Source organism: Vanessa cardui, chromosome 18 (assembly GCF_905220365.1).
Source record: "Vanessa cardui chromosome 18, ilVanCard2.1, whole genome shotgun sequence".
Lineage (NCBI taxonomy): Eukaryota > Metazoa > Arthropoda > Insecta > Lepidoptera > Nymphalidae > Vanessa > Vanessa cardui.
In genome coordinates, this window is record NC_061140.1 from 2,322,281 (window position 1) to 2,348,405 (window position 26,125).

The 26,125-nt window shown below is 33.4% G+C and overlaps 1 protein-coding gene across 3 annotated transcripts in view; it reads right to left on the reverse strand.

The window, feature by feature from the left end:
• The window catches only part of LOC124537471 (phospholipid phosphatase 2-like), a 35,312-nt gene extending 12,287 nt beyond the window's left edge, over nucleotides 1–23,025 (reverse strand). Inside the window, exon 1 of one of the 3 annotated variants that reach the window (XM_047114329.1) lies at nucleotides 22,769–23,025. In XM_047114329.1, coding sequence (XP_046970285.1) covers nucleotides 22,769–22,864 — 96 coding nt within the window. In that variant the 5' untranslated portion in view covers nucleotides 22,865–23,025. Of the gene's footprint in view, nucleotides 1–1,732; nucleotides 1,881–4,077; nucleotides 4,114–22,768 lie in introns of those variants that run through there. The other 2 variants (XM_047114330.1, XM_047114331.1) reach the window with 2 other exon arrangements.
• Between the last annotated feature and the right edge of the window lie 3,100 nt (nucleotides 23,026–26,125).

A 26,125-nucleotide genomic window follows, 5' to 3' on the forward strand; every position in this document is an offset into this window, starting at 1 on the left:
TAGTCAAATAATATTTACCATACCATACCATTACCATGTATTGCTTAAATGTAATCTACATATATAAAAACGAGTAGAATCTATTTGTTATTCACGAAATCTCTCAGAAACTATAACACCAACAAACTTGAAAATGCCATTATGAACCGATTTTACTTAACTTTACCCCTAAGGGGGTAAAATGGTTTTTTTTTAATTACGGACGGGTAAAGCCACATGATCGATTAGTATATTATGTTCAATTAAAATAGTAATCTTGTTAACATAACGAATATACTAAAAATCTAATTTCTATTTAAAACTATTACCCAACAAGGTTATCCAATTCAATTCAAAGATATTATCTAACTCCTGACATCGATCGCTAAGGTCGCAAGGTTAGGCTGACCTTGGCTGAATGTCCTACGCGCCCTTAAAGGACCATTGACCTTAAAGCACTTAACGTCTAATGGCAGACATTTTGTTGTATTTTATATTAAAGATCGTAACAGGGGATCGAAATCTTCAAGATTCACTCAATTAAACAACCAGATAGATTTATAACTTGTATATACTTAGTTTTAATTGAAATTTAGAGATACGTAAAATTTTTTTAAGAAACAATCTTTTAATAACTCCTAGCTGAAAAAACTACTGAACCACCTCTGTGGTCGAGTAGCGTGAACGCTGGTTTTCATGGGTACGTCACTCCCAAGTCCCGGGTTCTATTCCCGGCTGAGTCGATGTAGAAAAAGTTAATTAGTTTTCTATGTTGTCTTGGGTCGGGGTGTCTGCGGTACTGTCGTGTCTTCTGATTTTTCGTAACAGAAGAGCTTTAGCTACATACATTAGGATCAGAGTAATGTATGTGATGTTGATGATATTTTTTAGTATATAATATAATTATATAATTGGCTACGCAATATACATACATTGCTTATTAAATTATAAGGTTTCTGTAGTTCTATATTTTTAGGATTTGCAATTTAATGCATACCATTTAGCGAGGGTGGAATTATCCCTAGAACCCCTGAAGATAGTAGACATTGGCTCACGGCAGTATATTATTTGTGTTAAAGTATTGAAAGTAGAAGTAGAACTGTATGTATTATTATTGAAGTGTTCATTTTGTTTTATTCTATTAATTTCGGATTCAAAAGCGAAACGGACCAAGACTCGCGTTCAATTTAATTGATTTTTTTACTTTTTATGATTCCATAATTGAAATATATTCGTCGTGCAACTAAAAAGACGTAAGTGTAGAAATATTATTAGCGTTATTTAACAAGTGTGTATTTAAATGTTTTTCTACAAATTCGTGTCGTATTCGCGTAAATTTGGCAAAAACGAGATGTAATGACGAAACTGTACCAAGTGAAGTACCGCCATTATATGAATCGAAATAAGTTATTCCCCTACTAGCGACCCGACCCGGCTTCGCGCGGGTGCAATACTAATACTAAATATACTACAGAATTTGTTTATTTTCGAAATTACATTACAAATTTCTGAAATTATCAGTGTTTCTTTACTATATTGTCCGTGTCTTACGCAAAAACCTTTCTCTCGAATCACTTTATCCATTAAAAAATATAAATCAAAATCCATTGCGTAATTTTAAAGATTTAAGCATACATAGGGATATAGGGACAGAGAAAGCTACTTTGTTTATAATATGTAGTGATTTAGCAAAAATTTTAAGGTCAATAACATTGCTATAGAAGTCATGTCATTCAAAACATAAGTACATTACCTGCATTGATCCGTATGATTGCATATTCACTTATAATCTTGAAGACACACACAAATGAAAAAAAAAATAACGCGACGAAATATTTCTTTGTAATAATTCAATGACATATGTCATATATTTAGAATCGATTGCAACAGACTGAATCAATTGTGACTAATATAATATTAATGTAATTATTCGTATCTTATCTTGAGATATCAGTGTAGTGTAGCGCCAGGATTTAGTTGGAATTTCGAAAAAAATAAAAAAGCGTAAGTTGTTTATGTCAAGATTTCGAATCAATAAATAAATATTTAGAATGTTTAATTCCTTTCTAATTCATAAAAAAATAAATTGTTTGTCAAAAGGTATATGTCAGCCTAAAATCACGACAGCCATGCGCGGCCATATTGGAAATTTGCAAAGATTAGTAAAAAGTATTCGTATAAGTATTGAAAACAGATTTGTAATGTATTTATTAATTTTGATGCTTTACTAATTAAGCCGAGATGGCCAGTGGTTAGAACGCGAGCACCACTGAATATTCATGTGCTTAATTTGTGTTTATAATTCATCCCGTGCTAGACGGTAAACGAAAACATCGTAAGGAAACCAGTGTCTAATTTCATAAAAAATCTGCCACATGTGTTTTCCACGAACGCGTATTGGAACAGCGTGATGGAATATCTTCCAAACTTTCTCCTCAAAGGAAAAAGATGCCTTAGCCCAGCAGTGGGATATTTACAGTTGTTGATGTTTGTTGTTGTTGTACTTTGAATATTTATATGCTGGTCGAAACAGAGAAGGATTCGATAAAAATATTGGCCAACAATTGCCCAAATACGTTTGTTAGTGTGTGTTACGCACACTAATAAAATATGACGTTAGACTCGTGTCAAGCGTAGTTGTCACGCACACCAAGATAATAAAGTTGGTTCGTTTGTTTTAGTTCTGTGCGATGCTATCTAAATCTATTAATAAAAGATTATTTATTTAAACAAATCGTAGACAATTTTGTTATTGTTACGTCAGAAATAAAGGAAATCGTAATCTTCGAACGTTAGAGTTTACATTAAAAAATAACAATAATCCTGGAGTATTGCCTACAAGGAAAATCCTTATTTCCCAAGAAGACCTCTCGCCATTTATACGTAAACACAATATGTTTTTGCACAAGTAATCTATATGTTCTCCTGTTATCATCACACAACGTCTAGTGATTTGCTATGAGATTTAATATAATATTTTATTTAATGAAACGTATTTGTATATGTTTTTGCGCGTTATCAGTCAAACGTGACAGAAATGTATTAACAATGACTCAAAGATACGTCTACGAATTCTTGGTATATTTGTAAATGTTAGTGGAATATACAAATCAATAAAAAATTGAAGGCGATAAAATATTCTGTTTATCATCATAAATTTTAGTTTTTTATCCGAATATATGTTTGGTATAAAGCTGATTGTATATTATGTATTTCATATGGAAAAAGATTTCGTTGTCAGTTGTTCTTGGTAGTATCTACATTCTGAACCGGAGTATATAATCATGTACTCATATCATCTCTATTTGACCGTGATACGTATAAATGTTAGCAATTCTACAGTGTTTGATAGAAGAAAAAATAATAAAAAAAAACAACAACAAAACGCAACTAAATAATAAGTAGTACGTATTATCTCATGAACTATACATATGTCATATAAGTATTATATACTCGTTTTGTAAAGTTTTAATGCTTTATTTTGTTCATCATTTATATTGTTTTCAAAGGACAAGGAAAACATATTCTATACATATAATAAAATTCGAGTGTCGATTAATAATATTAGTAGAACCTCTTTTAACTAAATATATACACGGTACACTACCAAACAACATTTTTTACAATATTTGTTTATCTATCTGTTTGTTCCAGCTAATCACGAGAACGACTAGATCAATTTTGACAGGACTTTCGATGGTAGATAGATGATGTAAGAAGGAGTAATATTGGCTTTTGTTTTAGAATATATTTGATGGTCTTAATATCGCATGTTACCTAATAGAGAATTAATAAGTTATATTATTTATTTATTTATTTATATATTCTTTATTGCACCCAATCTTAAAACTAAAAAATAACATTTTTGTTATATAAAAGTTGCATGATGTGCAACAGTTATAGTATAATTTGCGAATATATCTAGATAGTCGAAAATAGGTTGTATGAAAATCTGCCACTTATTTATACAATTCGCCTTGAAGTAGCCTGTTTTAAACTAAAAACCTTCAAGAAGGGATTAAGGTCATTGCCCAAAAGCCAACCTAACATGATTTCTTATGGAGTTAATAAAACTCGCTTTAAAATATTAAACGTTACCTGCACACTTGAACGAGGCATTGTGATCCTTTTAAAACCTTCAACACTTGCACGAAACAACGTATTTTCATGTACCATTATATAAAACAACTTATATTCACAGTTTCATAAATTTATAATTAATTCATTAATCGTCATGAACACAACGCAACATTTGACTAGTAATCAAATAACTGGTATAAAATGTAACATTTAAATGGGATTTATACTGGTGACTAATTAAGGGAAAATATATTAATATTCAAGTAATACGTGAGCATTTAGTACCTAATTGTTTATGTGCTTCATTTGTTTAGTGGTTGGATAATGAAGCTATAGATCTTGAGTATATGGGACCAAACCATTAAAATAGATTTGGTTGGAATTTTCTGGGTTTTGGTTCTGCAAATTGTAAGGGAAAAAGGGCAGTTGGTGCTATACTTGAACTCTATGTGCTTCTTTCAGATTTTTTGTTTCATTGGAATATGAAATTCATTTGTATTCACACACTTGTGCTTAATAATAAGTCCTGTGCAAATGTCTAATTGTCTTTGAAGAATGGCTGCCGAAATCGATTATAAGGACCTTTTTATATACCCAGCGATAAAAGTTATATTAATCACTAAATAATGTTATGCTCTTTGATATCATCTTATCAAGAATTTTCGGACTTCATATCGAGAAGTCCAAAACATTTTTAGAAAAAAAATTAGGGATTTACAATTCAATAATGCAAAGCTGAATAGGTAAGGTTACTTATTGCTCATAGTTGGTGCTATAACTGCATCTTTGTGTTGGTGTATCCTTAAATGGATTACGAGAATTTTGAATGAGATTTTACCTGTTTGGGTACTCATATGGAGTTTTTTCCAAACCTAACCTAACCTGTGTTTGGGTACTCATATGGAGTTTTTATCATTTAACATAATATTTCATCACTGCGTTAACCTTACCTCACTCATCCTTGTCAGTTAGAAAACATTGTGCCTCCATTCATTTGCCGCAAGAACAGCAGTAAGAATAGAATGCGCGATAGGGCTCGAATGTATCACACAAGCAACGCTAACAGAAGCACCAAGCCTCCTTCGGGAATGGATATACAGCAACGATCCCAAATAGTTTGGTAAAAGAGCAGGGCAATGAAGAGAGAAATTGAGAATGTAGGTATGACAGAAATCGGTCAGGAGGACATAATTATAATCGTATCAATATTTTGTCTCTTCTCATTTTCCTATGATTAAAGTAAAATTTATGTAACTTAATTGTGGACTGTACTTGTCAGTTATGTTCACGACAATACCAAGAAATGTGTCTTGATGGACAAGATTGTTCTTGTAGGTGTGACTTCGTACTTGAAGGTTTTTTGTTAATTTAAGTTCAGTAGAATTTAAAATTAAAATAGAAAATAGTATGTTCTATGCTGATTTCGAATTTCGAAGATGAATACAATTATTTACAGCTATCTCACGTTTTACAAAAAACAATACTTAAGATTAAACAATTGAGCAATATTCCAGATTCAGATGTTCCAATTATATGCGAGTTGGATAAACCTCTGGTCAGTGTTGCCAGGCGAATAATGCCCAAAAGTGTTTGATATAAGCGAACCTTTAAAATGTTCAACTTATGATCCTAATTTATGTAAAAATATTAAGTTGATATTAATACCACTTTATGAGACTGACAATTATAAATCCTGACATTACTTGCACATGGATCTGCTAGAAGCATTACTCATTCAGCCATTGTAGAAGATAAATTTAAAATGAATGGATAGTCATAAATAGTACGCCGGTCGCCAGCAAAGCCGAAAGGTTATCAGTGATCTACAAAAGAATAGTTTCATTCGGGAATGGAAATAACATTCATATATATACATAGACAATAAACATTTTTTTCTAAATAAGATATTTGACATTCGGTAATATAAAAAAATGTAAATAAACATCACAGTACCGCAATACGAAAACTTTGTAGTTAGTAGTGCTTTTTTGTAAGAACTAACTTCGTACCTCATTCGTGAAATGTGAATTTACATTGATACGCTATTTTAATACGTATGCCCTTTAAATGTTACGACTATAATAGTCAATGTCGCATGTAAGTTTCTGACATTTTACGTTTCTCTTTTTCCTTTATTTTACAGTATTTTATAATAGTGTACTCCTGCCCCGAACTGCGACGCTCCCATATACGACGTTTATATTATAATGTCTTCAAAATAAATTGAGCGTGTAATCTCAATCGTACCAATCAATCTATAGTATTTTTTCCATCGCACGAGACATTGGCAAAATAATCTGTGCATTTTTGGCACAAACAGAAAAGAAAAATCACTTTTAACGATTATTAACGATTATTACATAAACAATCCCAATTTCTGTGATAAAAAGATACTTATTTTAAATGATGACTTAGTTTGATAAAACTATAATGTTATCTAAAAGAGGCGCAATACAATTTATTGACTTTTGAACTAAACTAGAACAATTGAACTTGCGATTTGTGTGTTACGAAACCAACCTTGACCTCTACTGTTATAATTATGTGAATCATAATCTATCAACATATTAGGTAGTAACCTATGAAATACCTACAATAATAGTCATTCCCAGCGGACTGTCATTACTTCAACAGTGTGGAATTGTTTAACGATATGTACTTCAATAGCTCATAGCGAAACACCACAATTTTCCTATATTATTTCAATCGAGGTAGGTTTTATGATACTTATAGGTTTGAGTCACGGGATACATGTATTACCACAAAAGGCGCGAACTTGTATTGAATATATAAAGATCCTTGTTACTATGTGTTGTAATTAGTTTACAAGTTTACCATATTTTATTTAGTTCATAGTTGTTAAAATGCAAAGATATGACTAATATTTTTATTATTAAAGTTATTAATTACGGGATATTTACCATTTTTTTTTTGTTCGGTGGAGCTCGATATTTCGACATTGTCTACGAATGTCTTGTTCACGAGACTCGTGAAAGATATGATTCCAAACTGTCTAGCTATTTCACGTATAATTAAAATAATAAGATTTTTGGTGTATGTACTCTGTATTTTGTACAAAAAATAAATAATATAAACCATAATTTAACTAATTATTACATTTATTATTTCCCAATACCTATGTATATTTAATTCCTTTATTTATTTCTGCTGTAAACACTTCCAAAGATTATCCCGAATATTGTCATTTTTATTTTATAATATAATTTGACCGTATGATCAAATCTTTGTCAACAAAAGGAAAATAAAAAAAAATAGATTCTTGTCAATCAACTGCATAACACTGCCCGCGTGCATAGTATTCCTCAACTAGAACATAATTTAAGATGTATTGGATAATCGGCGCCCGTACCAGTTTATCGTGCCATCAGTTTAAAATATTACCGATCGGACACGTACAATTGATGTTATATCTTTGTTCCTATAAATTATACAATAACCAATTATTTTCTGACTTTCGAATTTATCGATAGTTCTACGATTTTCAAATGTCAATATAAACGCCACTTTGTTTTTTTTTTAGCTGTTTAATGACAGCTAAAAAAACGCTAAATCTAAGCTAACGTCAAATCGAACTTTTAATTTAACGCACTTGATACTGGCGAATAATCTGTGCATCTACGGGAACAAATAAAAGTAAAAAAAATATAATTCTTTATTCAAAAAATTATACCCAATAAAATTAAATATTAATATTGTTTTAAAATACTTAAATTGAATTTTACTTTTATCAACGAAACAATGTTCAACACTAGTTTATATTTAATTTATTTTATCTTTCAAATTATTCAGAAGAGCATATCTCGAATTCTTCGTACAGAAACAAAAGGTTTTATTTTATAAACAAAGTGAGAGCATTTAATTAAATTGATAAAAATACTTTCGGAAATACAATACAGCACTATTACATGGTGAAGAGTGTGTTCATTATATTATATTACAAAGTAACGGTAATATACCACTTAGGACTTATCAATTGGAGAAGAAGTTTTGGATCAGCTTTTTTATGCCATTGGTTGGCGGACGAGCATATTGGCCTGACTGATGGTAAGTGGTCATCACCGCTCATAGACAATGACGCTGTAAGAAACATTAATCATACCTTTCATCGCCAATGCGCCACCAACCTTGGGAACTAAGATGTTATGTCCATTGTTCCTCTAGTTACATTGGCTCACTCACCCTTTTAGCCGCAAGACAACAATACCAGTTACTATGGTTTGGCGGAAGAATATCTGATGAGTGGGTGGTACCTACCCAGACGGGCTAGCAAAAAGCATCAAGTAAAAAGTATCACCGAGTAAAGAGTACACCACGCTAGTCTAGTGCGGGTACCACACATTTTGGAAGTATATTTATTAGTTGTCTACCTAAGATGAGTTTTAGATATAAATTTATTTATATTTGCAAAATCGAAAAAATTTCAACAATAAATATTCCTTCGGAAATCAACCTGGGGCAGACAAAAGCCTTTTCTGGGGACGAAAGAAGCCCAAGGCCTTAAGGTTGAACCTGCGGGCTATTGACGATCCTAACCTAAATAAGTATGGAAGGCGAGACCGAAATTGATCCACATATATACGACTAGTTCTTTTTTTAAACTTCCATAATGTTCTTCACTATTTGCATCTTCTATATAATGAATCCTCCAGTAGAAAATATTTATTTATTATTTGTTTTATTTTTTATAAAATATTTTAGTTCTGAAGTTAAAAATCCAATTAATAATCTATTGTTATTCCATGCGCGACTCTATTTTGTTTTTTTTTTTATTTTTTGCGCGGGAAATCATCTTGCATCATTTTTTAAAGCCATATGAATGACGTTTTAAAATCCATTATAGTTTTATGAAATCGAATACACTACCAAAAATAATATGAGTTTATTAAATGTATAATTATAATATTAATGTAACTATACCAAGAAGTATTTCTAACATAATAAAGGCAAAGCTAGTGATGTACTCGTAAGTACAGATGCATCAAAGATACAACGATATTACAATCGCATAACTAATTAATATTCCTCTCACATACCTAATATAATCGTTGACATATTTAATTAGCCTCATAATATGCAAATAGGCAATAATAAAACGATAAATAGGTATATTATCTGCGCATTATACATTAATCCTGATGAATGCAAATTTAATATTAAACAGAGCCACCTATCAACGAGTAGCGAAAACAGTGACCCAAGTGTTAGTACAACACTATTATCGAGTTTAAATCATTTCATTATAAAACTATAAATCATTCCGTCCGTCTGTCCGTATCTCTAATTAATTAGAAATAGACAAACAAACTACTTATATGGTCTGGTATTCGTAAACAATACATTATAATTGATTTCGATATCTGTCAATTATTGAATTTTATACAAGACTACATATCGCCCGCGGCTTCGCTTGCGTTTTAAAGATTTGTTTCTCATGTGTTAGGCAAAAAATTAGTCAATGTCTTTCTATGGAGTTCAAGTTTGCTTCATACCAAAATCAAATTCGGTTCGGCGGTTTAGTCGTGAAAAAGCTACAGACAGACAGTTACTTTCACATTTATAATAATAGCATAGATTTATAGTAATTACCTAATGTACTAATACTGATAAGGATATTGCAACGTATACAATCAAATAAATAAATTGAAGCAATATCATTGTTTGACATTTGGAATAATTGATGACATTCATTATGGATTTGGGAAAATTATTGTACAATTATAAATGCAAATCAATTTACCATTTTCAAAATTTAAAAACATTATTAGGAATAAATTAATAAATAAATCATATTATTCATTAAAATGGTATTTTAAGAAAGAAACGCCTGAAGTTAGGCTCTGGTTCCATCATAGGACACTAATTAGGATTACTATAAATAAGCATTGTAAATCTGTTTATTGTTGTTTAACAAGAAGAAGAGAGTTTCTTGCCATTTCTTCTCGCTAGAAGCTGCTTTCCGAGACGGTGGTAGTATTTAATTATTGACGATTCAAAAACGCTTCATTGTGAAGTTTACTTGAATATAATTTATTTGATTTGATTTGCAAAAATGATATTCAAGAATGGTGTGTAATGCACTGAACATGTTTTCTGTGTCATCAATACTAGAAAATCCACGCAAATCGCACAGAATATGTAAAAGTATGGTTTGTGTATATTGATATTATTAATATTTAAAGTTGATTTCTTTTTAGTTTTTTGCTTTGGAAAAATTATAATAAATATTTCCATCATTATTAACAACGTACAACTTATCAAAACAGGTTCGCACAGCACTTTTGGATCAACATTTTACAAGTTACCAAAACTGTCTACAAGATTTTGGTAATGAAAACAATTCTTAATGGATACCCATATGACACTCATATGTGCGAAAACACAAGTGCATCGCTTACCCGATTAGAAAGAGAGTATGCATTGACTGAGAGTATGCGCCACCAATTAGTAATACGTAGTATAATTGTGTTCCGGTTGAAATGGAAACCGTGCTAGCATCACTACATGTACAACAGACGTTACATCTTTGTTTCCAAGAATGGTGGCATTAAAATCGAAATATACTTTATTCGAGTAGGCAAACACTTTTGAATCATTTAACATCTATATTAAGTGAAGCGACCACCGGTTCTGAAAGTAGAGTTCTATCGAAAAGAACCGGCGAGATACTCAGTTACTCTTTTTCAACATTTAAGAATACAGTCATGTTAATTACTTACAATTATATATAAATATCTATGTATAAATCCTGTCTGGAAGTTAACAAGTATTATCCACGCTTTTTTATCGTCTGTATAATCTTGTATTGAATAATATGCCTTCTTTACCAAAGTTTTTTTTTTCAAATGTTTTGAATTTATAAAACGGCAAAGTTAAAATGTCTAATTGGCGAAATAAGATGACACGAAGACCTTCTACAGTGTTAATTTAACATCACGATAGTGACTACTTTCCATGAGTTCATTAAGTAGACTATAAAATTCATTGAGAAATTTAGTAAATAATATCAAGAAAATAAACAATTGTTTTGTCCATATTACAATACAGTAATACAGTTCAATTAAATATGTCATTTGACTAGTCATAATCATGACTATTATTTTCAAATTTCCCATATTTTCAATACACCTGTGGTAAATAATTCGTTAAAAACATTACACGTTTATTTTCGCGGTAATTTGTAAAACCGTAAACCCTTTGAACTGGGCCAGTATGTCACATCCGTTACGTTATTGCTAACTTTGCGGTGTTAAAACGTCATTAATACGTCTTTGACGTGACGTAATTTTTTTTTTAATTTATTCACCTATACTTTTTTCGTGGCATAATAATATGCTACCTTTGTCTCGTAATTTTTTTTTAAAACTAATTTACAAAGTATTCTAGTGATCCGCCCTGGTTTCGCTCGGTTGCTATTAATTGATATATAAATTGATACTAAATGTACCACAGAATTTGTTTATTTACGACATCACATTAGAAACTTCTAAAATTATCAGTGTTTCATTACTATATTGTCCATGTATTATATACAAAAAAAACCTTCCTCTCGAATCACTCTATTAAAAAAAAACGCATCAAAATCCGTTGCGTAGTTTTAAAGATTTAAGCATACGAAGGGACATAGGGACAGCGAAAGCGACTTTGTTTTATACTATGTAGTGATGATGATATTATTACTTTTTAAATATTTTTTTAATTATTTATAAGTCTAGATAGACTTGCAATGCTAAGAACGCATCGAAAAAAAAATGTGTTCCCTAGGTCCATAGGTATACACACACTAGTAAAGCAGTATGACGTCTGGCGTGTGTCAAGCGTAGCTGTTACGCACACTTAGATAATAATATTAGCTTGTTTGTTCTAGACCATTTATAGTGCAACTCACTTAGATGCATAATGAATTTAAAAAAAATGATAGTTTTTGTAAAGTATAATTGTAGAGTACACATATCTTTATAACATATTAATGAATATTATGTATAAATATATATATTACAACTGGCAGGATAGAAAAAAATTAAAAAAAAATACCAAAGTGCGCGAAACCGTATAAAGCCGTCAAAATTCTTTTTCTTTTTGGGCGAACAGTAAGGTCAATATTGGCGCAACTTGTAATTTGTTAAAAGTGTTATTTGTGAATATTTTTGGATTGTAAGCTCAACTGAGTTAGTAATTTAATAAAATATGTATGAATTGGTGCTTTATTTATATTAAGATGAATTAGAAGGAAACCATTTCTGTTTGTGAGTAAATTGTATTAAGTAATTTATATTCTCGTCTTTTCTTTATTCTATTTCACTTCTGTATGCTGAATATATATATTATCTGTGTAATTATGCATCTGTAATCTCGACTGGCAAACATCGTAAAAGCGCGGGAAATGAATAAATATGATCGCGCGGTGAAGACGGTGTGTGCACAGCGAGCTTTTTTTTTTCTCGCTGGAAAAACGCATTACGCGCTTCCCCCACGTGATGGAAAGTGGGGGGATGAGGGGCTCTCCGGAGCCCTGGACGCCGAGTGCGCTCAAGTACGCCGGGTTTACCCACTAAAAAACCAGCGGTACCCTCTGCGTCTTTCGATGGACGGGATCGTTTACGCATGCTACCGTGACGCCCTGACGGTCGGCCCACCTATGCGGGCCTCTAACACCTAGGGATCCCGGGGTACTGGGACCCCCCTAGTCCCTTCGGCGCCTGGCGGCGGTGGGAGAAGGTGCGCGTAGCGCCTTTTCCTCCTCCCCAGTCGTCTTCTGCGGAGCGAGTCAGCGGCGGCAATCTCTTCCCGCTCCCGCTCCGCGGCTTCCTTCTGCGACATGACACTTTCGCAAAAGGAGCGCAGAGCATGGCGTTGATGATGCTCAGCAGCGAAAGGTCTCCGCCCATAGTAGCTGCAAGGGTGTGCCTCTGGGGCCCCCACGCAGCACACTCGTAGAGGGTGTGGTACGCCGTATCCACTAGCGGTGTGCACAGCGAGCTGATATTTAAATATAATACCTATTTTTTTATTTTATAGAGGGCAAACGAACGAACGATGAAAAGTGATCACCACCCCCGCCAGTGGACATCTGCAACACTGGCAGTAAATCGACCTTATATGTGAACATTACAGTAACTTTAATTAGTTTGAACTTGTAAGTAAATATTTATGGTGTTTATTAATGAAGTTCATCTTTAAGTGAACAACGAAAAGCATTCATTGTTAAAACGAAATAAGTGTTAGCTTTAGCTTGTGGGGTTAAATAACCCCATTTGATTGTGTATAAGTCTTTTGAAGTATTTTTAACTTCACTTAAAACTGGTTTCAGCCAGTTCTGGTGCAATATGTGAGTTGCACCATGAACTTTTTCGTAGTTTATATTTAGGTTGCTCATGTACCATAATTATCATATAACATTGTAAGTTGAGTAAATCTTGCTTTCTGTGAAAGGCGGTTGGTAAAAAGAGTCCCTGGTGTCTCTGCCAAAATGTCTTGAGACCAGCTTAGACAGAACTGTGTAATGGCTGATTTTTATGAAGAGTCTCAGTATACACTAGTCTTGGAACCCCACAGATCTTTATTAATTTTATAAATGTGAAAGTAACTCTGTCCGTCTTTCCCTCTTTCACGAACAAACCGCTGAACCGCATTTTATGAAATTTGGTATGAGGCAAACTTGAACTCCAAGAAAGAACATACGCTACTTTTTGGCTGAAACATGACAACCAACATTTCAAAACGCAAGCGAAGCCGCGACCGACAACTAGTCATAACTAGTCATATTATAAAAGGCCAGGTAAGAATGAGCGCGCACTGGTAACTTTTGTCACGGTGATTGTTTCGGCACTCTTGTCGAGTCCATGAATATGTATGGAGGTGCGCGCACTTTACGATGTGACATTTGTGTCTGCATCCGTACATATTCACGGATTTCACAAGAGCGACGAAACAGTCACCGTGACAAAAGTTACCAGTGCGCGCTAGTTCTAAGTGCATCTTAAAATGTTTAAAATATAGTACGTTATGGCCGTGAACTACTTCAATACAACTCAATAGTTTATACTACAGACGAATACAAACCGAAGTGACGCATAATTGTTAAGTGAATCATTGGATCGGCTCCTCGATTATGTACGCACTTAACGTACTCACAGTGTACTCTAGACGATGTACGATATAGGTAGCGCCGGGTGATTGCGTATGCGTGAATCATAATGACGCAACGAAGATAAACCGACCGAAGAAAAGTGGGTAATGAATAAATTACCGCTACCGAATCGAATTTGAAATTGGAATTCGTAATACATTGATTCTCAATACTTGAAAAGACTTTATACATTGTTAGCTTGAAAACAGGGGTCGTTAACCTTTTCAAATTCAAGGATGCAATAAGAAATTGAAGATTGCTGCCGAGTATTGTGAATATAAAAAAAATATCGCAGGTGCAAGTTAGAAGACAGCTTACATCAACTCATTTTGTATATATACTAACTATAATCTCTACATAGCATAAATAGCAGCAATATCACATCACGTCTTGGACAGACATCCAGATGTTGTAGATGCAATACCAAGGGAGTTTGCAGGCACTATTTAGTGTACACTCATTAGTAGACTCCGCACCTTACGACTGAAATATTTGTAGAATTTTGTTGAATAAAATATATAAAAGCATGAAAGTAAATATGTCTGTCTATTGGTATGTCTCGGCCAAACTATTACACCGAAAAGCAAGCAAGACAGAACCCTTAAAAAGCGGTTTACAATAATCATAATAATAATTTTGATTTTCTATACAATGACGCTGCTTTGAAATTAAATTATTCAGCTTGGATTTCACTGTTTATTCGGTTTTCCTCGTGATATTAACATTAAGTGATGTTAAAAATAACAATTTTCGTTATAATTTTATATGTGGTTTATATTAGATTAATTCCTTGACGTAAATAGACATTTAATGCCATTCTTGGCGCCACTTTATACATTTAAAGATTGTCGACAAGGAAAATTTATTCATAATAATGTTAATCATAAGTACTCAGTATTATTGTGTTCCGTCTTAAAGAGTGGAGGGGGGTGCCGGTATAACTACAAGGGACATAAGATCTTAGTTCCCAAGATTGGTCCATCGTCGATGTAAGGAATTGTTAATATTTCTCGCAGCAATATTCGTCCACTACTGGACATAGTCCCCAGAGATTGCCACAACGACCCGTCTGGTGCAGCCCACAACCAGCTGCTTATCTTCGACCATCACCAGATCGTCGGACCAGCTTGTAGGGAGTTTACCTACGTATATTGTCTATAAGTGGTCGAAACCACCAGTGCCGTAACTAGCCTTTTCTGTGTCCTGTGCGAGCTTCTATAACTGCGCCTTATTTAAGCAGACCCTTTGCCTGTTTTACTGTCTCACTTAATGAAACTTAAACGCAGGTTCACTACTGCAAATGCTTTGCTCATTAACGATAAACACTAAATACAAATACGCTCGTACGCTGCCAATAAAAATTGCGCGATGTTTTTAATGATATTATATGTAAGTACTAACGGAATCGAGTACTAGGGGCTCAGCCAAATCTTAACAAGAGCAAAACAAAGAAATAATAATCCTGCCCAGTCTGTCTATTCTTGCGCCCCCGAGAGTCTTCGCACCGGTGGCACCGCCCTAATAACGCCAATGATAACCACTTACCAACAGGTGGCTCAAATGCTCTACGATATCATTAAAAAATCACAGGGTAGATGCAAATGTGATTCACTGTTGTATTAGGTGTTTATAAATATGTTTAAATGTTAAAGGAAAATTGATATTAAGCAGAAAGCAGCTTCACATCCGGGTAAATACCCACGAGTGTTCACGTGTTTAGTGTTAATAATTCTCAAACTCGGCGGTGGAGGGAAATTCATTGATCAAAAATACTCTATTCAAGTAGCCTTTTACAAGCACTTTTAAATCGTCATTTAACAAATTATATTGAGTGAAGGTATCACCGGTTCAAAATATTATACCGAGGAGAACCGAAGAATATCTATCTCACAGAGAGAAATCAGCTGTGTATCATACACTACTGAGCGTGAAGAAATGAGAGCACTGGGCAACCTATAATTAGACAATTTGTCCAACAATGTAAAAACGGACTCGACTGCAGGAGCATTAGATCAAAAATCTCAGATCGTTACGTGTAGATACTCATCAGTCAGAGACAATAACAAAATTGTTATTAAGATCATGTTTGAATTAAAACAATATCGAAAATTATAAAATAGAAAGAGACAGCGAGGTGGAAAAGAGACAGAAATGGGGCGTTAAGCGTAAAAGAAATTCATTCAAAAAATTGGTTTCCAATAAATAGAGGACATAGTAACTGAACCTCTTTGTAAAATAGGCTAGGCTATTAATTGAATGGCTAACTAAACCAAGCCTGTCAACCCTGGTTTAATCAACCTTGATTCGTCAACCGCAACCCATGTAACATGTATAATCGAGTTATTAATAACTTCACTTAATATAATAAAACTGCCACAAGCTCCGATAACAAAACGTTATGTTTCCTCACAATGAATGAAATGGGTAAATATTATTCCTTGATAAAAGTATAGCATATATATACGACACAACTTGGATGTAGCATCGGCAAAATTCGTAAAACCGATCACATCCGAATTAAGATCTTTACACAAACGTAATAACTTGTAATATCATATGACCTAATATATTCGTCAATTTAACAGATCGATTAATATGCACTTGCTTGCTCTGACGAGAAAATCTATACCGACAAATAGCATTGAAATGCGCGACAGGGTGCTATTTCTATTGGTTGAATAAATCAGCAGTAATCGGTTTTATTGAATTTGCCGATGCTACGTCTAAGTTGTGTCGTACTACTGTACAGGGAGCTAATTCCACTAACTTTAAAATAACGCGCAATCTGATCGAACATAGTCATTATTGATGAATTATCACCTGAAAGAATGAACCAATTGAGGTTCCGTAGAAATTTAAATTGTATCGAGAATTTTTCATATATTTTATAAATAAGTAAAATTACTCCCGGTTGGATTCTCAACCAGTGCGTCACATCTAGTTGTGGAACCCGCCTCCATATAAACCTTCTATTCTGTGTTTAGACCTGTTATGAATTACATAAACAATAACTCTAGTCAGTAACTACGGCTCGCGTTTTAAAGGTTGATGCTCGCTAGGAATTCAATCTTACTTCGTTCTAAAATTAATCAAATTCGTTGATAGACAAACAGACAGATATTCTTTCGCAGTTATAATAAAACTAGCGATCTGCCCGGTTGCGCACGGGAACAATACTGATACTAAATATACTACAAAATTTGTTTATTTACGACATAACATTACAAACTATTAAAGTGATCAATATTTCTTTACTATATTGTCCATGTGTTATATACAAAAACCTTCCTCTCGAATTACTACCATTAAAAAAACCGCATCATAATCCGTTGCGTAGTTTTAAAGATTTAAGCATACAGAGGGACATAGGGACAGAGAAAGCGACTTTGTTTTATACTATGTAGTAGTTTTCAAACATCAATAGCAGATTTGGTCTTTCTGTAATAATATTCTATGCACTGTAATATGTACTGCATATATGCATATACTCGCGTGAAAATTACAGGTGAAATCCGTCAGCAGGCCATCATCATTAAACACTGCTATGCACTGCCTTAGTCCAGTAATTGGTTTATAATACAAAAGACAAGGACAGCATGTTTTTATGAATTTATAATTGGTTCATGGTTCGCTTATTGGTATAGTACCGAGTTTTACGTGCGAACATTTTGACATATTCAATCTATATGGATATATTCTATGTGTGAGTTGGATGTTTGTAAAATTTGGTAATGTCCTTTTATTATATGCTAATGGAAGTAGGAAAATGATAAACAAAACTTAGTTTTAGATATAACGTGCGATTTGATAATAACTGAGCTATATTATGCTCTCGCAAGAATTTATGATTAATTAATTATATATTATATATTAATTCACGGTCAAGATTTACACAGTAAGTAGTAATAAATGATTGTATATCTTTATTATAATCTTATGTACTATAATTTATCGATTTTGTCGACGTTGAAAACGCCATTTTATCTGGAGCTCTCGGTCAATGATATCACATCAACTTACTGTTATTTTATTTTTATTTTATTCATTTATATTTTATCAAATAACAACGACTCATTTTGTTAGTAACAATAAAAACTTATTTCTTAGGTGAGTATTTTAATTATTTCTCTATGCCACTTGAAATGGCAAAGCATTGGTTGACATATACACAATCCAGTCTATTAGAGATCATACCTAAGATGCTGTAGGTGCTACCCCGTAGTCTTTGTACTAAAGAGGCACATCTTTTACGTATAGTAGCAAAGAAACAGTTGACTTGCGCCGTTGCGAGCATACGATATTTTGTTGTTTTTTGATTGGCCATTTTTAAATGGTTATTACTACATGCTTATTTTTTGGTCATACAATGGCTAAGCTAAATATGGCTAAGCCTTTAGTGTCTCGTTATTCTGAAGATTCGAAGTATTGTATCAACAAATATTTTCTTGAATCAATCATTCTGAAAAACAACTTGTTATTATTATTATGTAGCGTTGAATTGCAGTATAATTGCAGTAACCACTTTGTAGATGTTTGCGTTACAAACAATAAAACCCGTAGGGATTGTCCCGTTAACGTTTTATTTGTTTAATTTATTATTTATCACTCGAGTAAGACAATATTTCACTGGTTTTCTCATGTCATGAAGTCCCTGACGATGGAGAGCAATCGGGTAATGGTCTTGGCTGTGTGCGGGGCATCGCAGATGGATATGTTAAGTCCAACAACCTTATCTTTACTTTACTTTACAATAAATTTTAAAGTAAAGTAACAGCCTGTAAATTTCCCACTGCTGGGATAAGGCCTCCTCTTCCATTAAGGAGAGGGTTTGGAACATTATTCACCACGCTGTTCCAATGCGGGTTGGTGGAAAGTACATGTGGCAGAATTTCGATGAAATTTGTCACATGCAGGTTTCCTCACGATGTTTTCCTTCACCGCTGAGCACGAGATGAATTATAAGGATAAATTAAGCACATGAAACAGCGGTACTTGCCTGGGTTTGAACCCGCAATCATCGGTTAAGATGCACGCGTTCTAACTACTGGGCAATCTCGCCTTATAAATTTATATACTATGAAGTAAATTCTTTTTTATTGGAAAAATATTCTGATAACAAGGAACGTGACTTGAAGACGTGATTATGATGACTAAACAATCTATTTCCATTGCGTTGTGTAATGATGATGATGATTTTCTTGAGAAACGGCACTACAGATAAAAATACTATCAACATCTCCGTGTTTAAAGATACCTACAAATAGAATTATAATTTATTTATTCGAGTAATACTAAATTAAATCAATAAGTTTTAAGTTTTTTGGGGCACATATATATAACTTGACCTACTAAAAAAATTAAAGATCATATCAAAACACACTTTGAAATAAGTCATATTTATCAAATACTCCATGCGAGATTATATCAATGTCAAGTAAGCATTGTACCTATTTGTTGATTTCTCGGATATATAAAATTTTAATTGTAATTTATTGACATACTCTGTTATTAAAATAGTCTAAAGAATAACTGCTGTTTCTTCTCAGTAAAATCTTCCAGAACCGGTGTAAACTTTTAATTTATTCCTACACTGTACCATGATGATTGAAGGGTGCTTTTGTGAGTCTATCTAAGAATATTTTAATTTTTGACCGTTTCCCAATTATCCCACAACTGGTCTAGTTCATTCGAACTTCAAACTTTTTCAAGGGAACTATTGACTTATGATTTCTCTACCTAGCTGCTGTGCAAGAATTAAATTATAAACACAAAACAGTTTACATTCACCCAATCCAACCAAAAAGCTATTACGTAAACGGAAAAATGAATATTGTTATTTTAGAATTGGTTGTTTCGACCGCATTTTCATATATCCGCGGGGAAATCCCCCAAGAAGAAAATATTTTAAATACCAATGTGAAATGCGTAATTTAATTCTTATGTCTAGAAGCTTATCATAAAAACAAATAGTGTGATAAAAATGATACAGTGTTAAATACTCCCGTTATAAAAGAAGGTAGTAGCCATAAATGACAACCAATGTGGCAAAACAGGGGCGTTATATAGAATTTAATTTAAAGCGAGCACGGGTCAGAATTATTATTAAATAGGGAATTACTTAAACAATTTATATAACTGTCTCCTTAACTAGGAGAGAAAGTTTAGGAAGGCCGTACGGTTTCAATATGTATTCATCGATTTGAATAAGTTTAAGAAATTTTGCATAAGCGGCTTATACAATCAATATTCAATCAGATGCTTTCATTCTCAGTGGTCATGTAACACTCCATGACGCATCTATAATTGTATGAAAGTTTGTCTTTTGGACAAGCTATAAGGGTATCAAAATTAGGTCTATAACTTTACCTATATGTAATACACGTATATTATAATTAATATTTATATATTTATGCAAATTTTTAACTTGGAATATTTTGTTTTAATGTTAGTCTAGCGAATGCAGCTTATTGATTGAAATGTAAATTAAATTTAACACTAATTATTTCTGTTTTTATTTTCAAATCCGTGATCATAAGCAGACCAGTTGAAAGCACAGACAAATCAATCAATCAAAAAGGACATCGTTTGCCGAAATTTAAATTTCTATCTACAAAAAAACGCCGGTATTTGGAACGAAACGCTCTGAAATAGGTCATAATTTTATATAAACTCTTTACCATTATATTCAACACGTTACACAGAAGGTTACAAGCAAGCGTATAACGTTGCCACAGCAAAGCGTGGCAGGATGTGTTGGCTTATAGTAAACCGCCCCAACATCCCACGCGGATATAACTAAGTTGACTTTCGTCATTAATTAGTATAAATAAACCGCAATGAGGTAATAACGATTCAAAGTCAAAGTCATTATGTCATTCGCACGTCTATTCTCCAATAAAATATTCTGTATACCGATAGCTAATCATTGGGGACACCGAGAGCTCTATTATACATATCTACCTTTATATAATACGTTGATACTGCAAGGGGTTTCTGATACCTTCCAGAAGCTTGTCGCTGAAGGCGTGCCCTTCATAGAACGGGGAGAGATTTGTTCTACGTGGATTTATGGGTATGGGACTTCAAAGTTTCACCCGCACCACCTTGATGTCCGAAAATCCACAAATGACTTCTAAGACATTTTCTGCCTCGCACAACCACTTTGCGGAACCAGCTTTCGCCGGCGGTTTTTCCGAATCGATACGACATCCTTCAAGAAAAGAGTTTACTCCTTCCTTAAATGCCGGCAACGCACCTGCAAGCCCCCTGGTGCTGGAAATGTCCATGGCCGGTGGTAGTCACTTTTCATCAGGTGAGCCTCCTGCTCGTTTGCCACCTATCACATAAAAAGGCCGTTCCTGCGAGCAATCGTGTCAGTTATGCACAGCTTGGAATCGATATGGAACACCTTAGCGACCTTTGAGAGACCTTCTAAAAGGACCCAAAGTACATGACCTTGTGGGAACAGGAACGGGCCGATTCAGCACTCTCTCCGATCCGTAATGAGTGCCAAGATGTCCATTACAGTCTTCAGGTGACTTACAGGTGTAAGTCAATGTTCGCACCAATAAAGATATACCAAAGAATCTCAGTAGCATTCCGAAGATTTGGAAAGTAACAGTATTCACATTGATGTGTTATCTTCGATAATCCATATGATGTAGATATATTTACCCAAAAGTTTCTACTGTACTATACTTAGCCGCTGAATAACCGAAGGTATGTATTTCCATATTTTCCTAACAAATGACACAGCTTCCTTTTCGCCAAAACAGACAATAACACGACGTGTTAAATATATTCTTATCGCAATATGCTAGTGTTATTTTATCTATTTACATTTTATCTTAAAAGTAAGCGGCATTTTATAACGATAAAACATCATCAATATATCATTTAGTACTATGCTTGGATATATATCTAACTAGCGACCCGTACCGACTTCGCAAGGGTGCAATTCTGTGCAAAAACCTTCCTCTCGAATCACTCTATCTATTAAAAAAACCGCCTCAAAATCCGTTGTGTAATTTGAAAGATCTAAGCATACATAGGGACAGACAGCGGTAAGCGACTTTGTTGTATACTATGTAATGATAAGAGAACTACTCTGAAATGAAAGAAAAAGAAACTAAAATATCTGATAAATTATACAAAATCTAAACAAAACTCTCGAAAACAAGGATTTCCATCTGTATCGTACACAATCACTCAAGGACATTACAACAACAACAACAGCCTGTAAATTCCCACTGCTGGGCTAAAGGCCTCCTCTCCCCTTTGGGGAAAGGTTTGGAACATATTCCACCACGCTGTTCTAATGCGGGTTGGTGGAATACACATGTGGCAGAATTTCTATGAAATTTGTCACATGCAGGTTTCCTCACGATGTTTTCCTTCACCGCTGAGCACGAGATGAATTATAAAGACAAATTAAGCACATGAATCAGCGGTGCTTACCTGGGTTTGAACCCGCAATCATCGGTAAAGATGCACGCGTTCTAACCACTGGGCCATCTCGACTCTATTAAGCACATTTATATAAATAATTATCATCAAACATACCGTTTCGTGTAAAGAGAGCTCCGAACTCGCTACAGTAAACACTTCACTACTATCAGTCGGTGTCATTTTCACACTCACACAACCCAACGCACCCATTTCACTTCACACATGCAAATAATTAGATAAAAATCACTCACACACACACTCACAATTCACTCACACATGTAAAATTTTTATTAATTAAATTAAATTAAAAACGTATAATTCGGTTCGTCATTGTGTGTCTACTTGTGATATTGTTGTAAGACTGACATGACAGTATGTTGCGTGTGCGCAGCTCGCCGTGGAACGGATATAAATCGCTGGAAGTGACAACGGTGTTTTAATAACGATTTAATCGTTTAGTCGTTAATATTAATATGGCCGGTTCCGTGGCAGGTTGTCATCAGTTGAGCGTCATTCTCGTTGGCCACCTACGACATTAAAAAAAAAAAAATTATATATTGTATTTGTTTACAAATATTAGTTAATTGTAATGAATTTTTAGTACAAGAATAAAACAATATTTTAGATTAAAGTTATTCAATACGGGATATTTAACATGTTTTTATTTTTTGTTGTTGATATTTCGACATTATCTAAGAATGTCTTGTTCATGAAAAAAAATCTTAGATGTAGTTTGATAAGAATATAAACCTCATAAAAACACATAATATTAATTCAAAGAAACAATGATCGCGATTCGGTACACGTGATAGTAAAGACATTGTACTTTAAAAACGGTACACTACAACTTTAATGGAACCACATCAAAAGAAATTACAATTTCTCCAATGATAGAAATTATCAGCGTAAATGTTATTGTAATGAACACTTCCGTGAGCCAATCATCCGTGTCACTATCTCCAAGCATGACTCAGACACGCGAACCGGCCGAATGTATCATACGAGCGTGTGTGTAGGTCACGCTTAATGTTTTAACATTCAATATACGTTGAGGAAAACGTTTTACTAAAACTCACCCTTTTTTTTCAAAAGATTTTCTATGTTTAAGAACAAAGTTCGTGTATTGAAATTTTTTTTACAAAATATTGTTCAATGTTTTATTTTCAATTTAACATATGTTAACACTGCATTACAAATCAACCTGTACATTACAAATTAACCTGTGTCAATAACATTAATAGCGTGTAAATAAATAAATTTGATAACAGCGAAATTTCTTATCAGAAATCAAGCTCTCAAAATGAGCACCAAGAGAGATGCTAAAAATATATCATAATATCGAGAATCTAGTGAATATTCTCAGTAGATATTCTGATTATCTTGTATTGTGTTCGAAGCGATTGTAAACTGACCTCCAAGATCCATTTCAGACAAATCAGTTTCACATTGCATTCAGATTTGCATAAGGCTAACAATAATTAGACAACATTACGTGCGTTCTTGGTGCGAGAACCACAATCGATTGGACCAGCGAATGCTATGCATATAATTACTTATAATAAATGCACATACAGAATATGTTTAGGTTAATGTTTAGGTTTTATTATTTATTTAATATATCAACCTTACAAATCAAATTATTTTTTAAATAAATATAAAAAAAACAACAAAAACAAAGCTTGATGAAATTAATAATTCATTAATATGTATTCATTAAATATTTATGTTACGACATATATATGTACATATTATAATTTTATTTACATATACATACATATATATTGAAATACTCTGATCTACTTGACTGTCATAGAAATGTATATTAAATTATATTTATAAAAATCAAAATATGCTTTATTCAAGTTGGCATTTACAAGCACTATATTAAATGAAGCTCTGTTCTCACTTGAAGAAGTCTACTCTGGCAAAAACTCAGTAGTTACTCTTTTTCAACATTTAAAAATACAGTCATGTCTTAAATACACGTTTATTTGTATAAACCTATCTCTTGAATCACTCTATTTACTCATAAAAACTGCATTAAATTCGTTAAGATATCGCAGCGTACAGATGACAGTATGTGACATTGTTTAATACTACGTAGAGGTATCGCTACAATTCTCGTCCATAAATCGGCTACCCATTGTTTGTTAATTCATTATCATAAATTTTGTTCAATGTAGATCGAGTGAATTTCATCTGACATTCATCATGACTCACAAATATCCACAGACAACAGTACGAATACGGTAGATCATGGTTATGACGCATAGAGTATAGAGCGCTAGAAAATTCTGCGAAAGTTTATTTACTATGATAATTAAATTAATACAAGTAAATTAACAGTATGAAGCTATGCCATTGTACAGAATTCTCTTATGATCCCTCTTGATGAGTGAAACGGTGAACACCGGTTTATGTTGATACGCCATATTTATATATACAACAACAACAACAACAGCCTGTAAATTTCCCGATGCTGGACAAAGTCCTCCTCTCCTTTTGAGAAGAATGAAAGGAACATATTCCATCACACTGTTCCAATGTGCGTTAGTGGAATATATATGTGACAGAATTTCGATGAAATTAGACACATGCAAGTTTCCTGGCGATGTTTTCCTTCACCGATGAGTGCGAAATGAATCTGTAAACACAAATTAAGAACATGAATTTTAGTGGTGTTTACCTGGGATTTTGAACCCGCAATCATCGGTTAAGATGTACGGGATTTAGGGCTTGTATTCTTCGGTAGATTTAGTCTTCTTACAGAATCCCCTAGAGACCAAACTGTTGGACAAACTTCCATAAAACTGGCACCGTAATATTTTAATACCATTCCTTGCATCGCCGATACAACTAAAGTTTGCTCAAAAGATTGCAAGTTCAAAATCGAGTTGTGATCGAGGAAAAGTTCCAAAACTTCTTCTTAAAAGGAAATTTTAAAAAGAGGAACAACAGATTTGACATATTAGTTGCAGAGTTTTGGCAATTTGAGATTTATTTTTATGCGGCTATGATTTACTTGGCTTAGCTTTGTGCAAGCCCGTCCGGATAGGTACCACCTACTCATCAGTTCTTCTACCGCCAAATAACGCTACTCAGTATTGTTGTGTTCCAGTTTGAAGGATTGGTGAGCCAGTGTAACTACAGGCACAAGGGACATAACATCTTAGTTCCCGAGGTTGGTGGCACATTGACGATGTAAGGAATAGTTAATATTTCTTACATTGTCATTGTCTATGGGTAATGGTGACCACTTACCATCAGGTGACCCATAGGCTCGTCCAAAAATGGACTATTTCTTTATTATATTACGAGATGAATGAAAATTGAAAGAATGTCAATTGTAAACTCTTTTCAATATATATTTTCTAGTTAAAATTGTGACGTTTAAAAAATTAATAAGTTTCATTTCATAAAATGTCAAAACATTCTAACACAAAAATCGATTTGAAAATACAATTTGTTAAT